The sequence below is a fragment of the Plasmodium inui genome, assembly GCF_000524495.1.
Source record: "Plasmodium inui San Antonio 1 unplaced genomic scaffold supercont1.106, whole genome shotgun sequence".
In the NCBI taxonomy this organism is placed as follows: domain Eukaryota; phylum Apicomplexa; class Aconoidasida; order Haemosporida; family Plasmodiidae; genus Plasmodium; species Plasmodium inui.
This window is the reverse complement of record NW_008481940.1, coordinates 833-2,135: the sequence shown is the minus strand read 5'-3', so window position 1 is coordinate 2,135 and position 1,303 is coordinate 833. Positions and strand designations below refer to the sequence as shown.

The following is a 1,303-nucleotide window of genomic DNA, read 5'->3' as shown; positions in this document are numbered from 1 at the left end:
AACCTCATAAAAGAAATTCCGTGGCAAAAAAATAGTTAACGTAATGGAAAAGGAAGGAGAATTCAACCCCATTCGTTTCACTAAAAGTAATTACAGTGCGAAAGGAAAGGAAGAAAAAAAAGAAGAGAAATTTTTTCCGCGATTATTGTAACTCCAAATAATTAGAATGTGTGCGTTATTTTACACAACAACAGTGACAGATGTTGCAATTTTGCAACTTCATTCCGAATAATTACGAAAACAACAATATTTTGCACAAAACAGAAAAAGACTGTTTCCACAATTTAATAAAATTCGAATTAATTATAAGTCTGGAAATATTTTGCAACACAAGAAATAAATTTTTTTAAGTCGATTAATGTCATTCTAAATAATTAAAAAGGAGGAAGAATTTTGCACAGGAACCAAATTAATTGTTTACCCAATTCCATGTAATTCCAATTAATGATAAAACAAAGAAGATTTTGGGAACTAAAAAAAGGAGGTGTTTAACATGATTAGTGTCATTCGAATAAATTAAGACGAACAAAATCTTTAGCGACTCAGCAGGAGGAAGGGTTTAGCGAGATTAGTGTTATTTCAAATCTTCCAATAGCAAAAAATAATGAGTCCGAAAAAGGAAATTAGGACTATCTCTTCCAGAAAGCCTAGAAAGCCAAGGAATTCCCAGCCAAGAAATCGACTCCCAAAGCTAACAGACAATGAATTGAGCAGTATGATGTGTATCCAAGTAACAAAAGAGGGTCTTCGACTCAAAGAACCAGAGATTACCTTCCCTTTCCCACTGTGGCTGGATCAAAAAAACCAGGGGAAAGTATCTGACCAAGTAACAGAAGATCAGATCTCCCCCTCGAAGGTTAGTCAAGGTAATTGTCAAGAAGAGAGTGAGACAAACAGGAGTAATGAATCAGTCAATTTCTCTGATAGGAGAAATTTGACAAGCAGTGGTTACTGCCTCTAGGGGAGGAGGAAGTATATCCCACGAGAACTATTATTTCAAGAAGTTAGAAGGAAGCATTTGACACGATGAAAAGAAAAACAAGAAGTATTCCACTTGTACCTTTATTTTAGAATTATCCCGAAGAGTCCTTAATTATCCTAACAAGAAATGGCAGGATAGAATTTCTTATGTTGCATATTTTATTGACATCGAACAGCCTAAACCGTCTTAAAAGTAGACTGATGACTAATCTCCTAACGAACCCACCTCTAAGAGGGGATATGCTCTTTTATTTCTTACAAATGGTGACTGATTTTATAGTGAGCTCATAACGTATACCTGTACATTACAGTGATAATTTTG

At 34.6% G+C, this 1,303-nt stretch overlaps 1 protein-coding gene across 1 annotated transcript; it reads left to right on the top strand.

Annotated features, from left to right (window-relative positions):
* Nucleotides 1-604: 604 nt before the first annotated feature.
* Nucleotides 605-961, top strand: C922_05591 (hypothetical protein; the record flags this gene model as incomplete). The annotated part of the gene is made up of 1 exon (XM_008821162.1): nt 605-961. The coding sequence occupies one exon, from the start codon at nt 605-607 to the stop codon at nt 959-961; it is 357 nt and encodes a 118-aa protein (XP_008819384.1).
* Nucleotides 962-1,303: the final 342 nt, after the last annotated feature.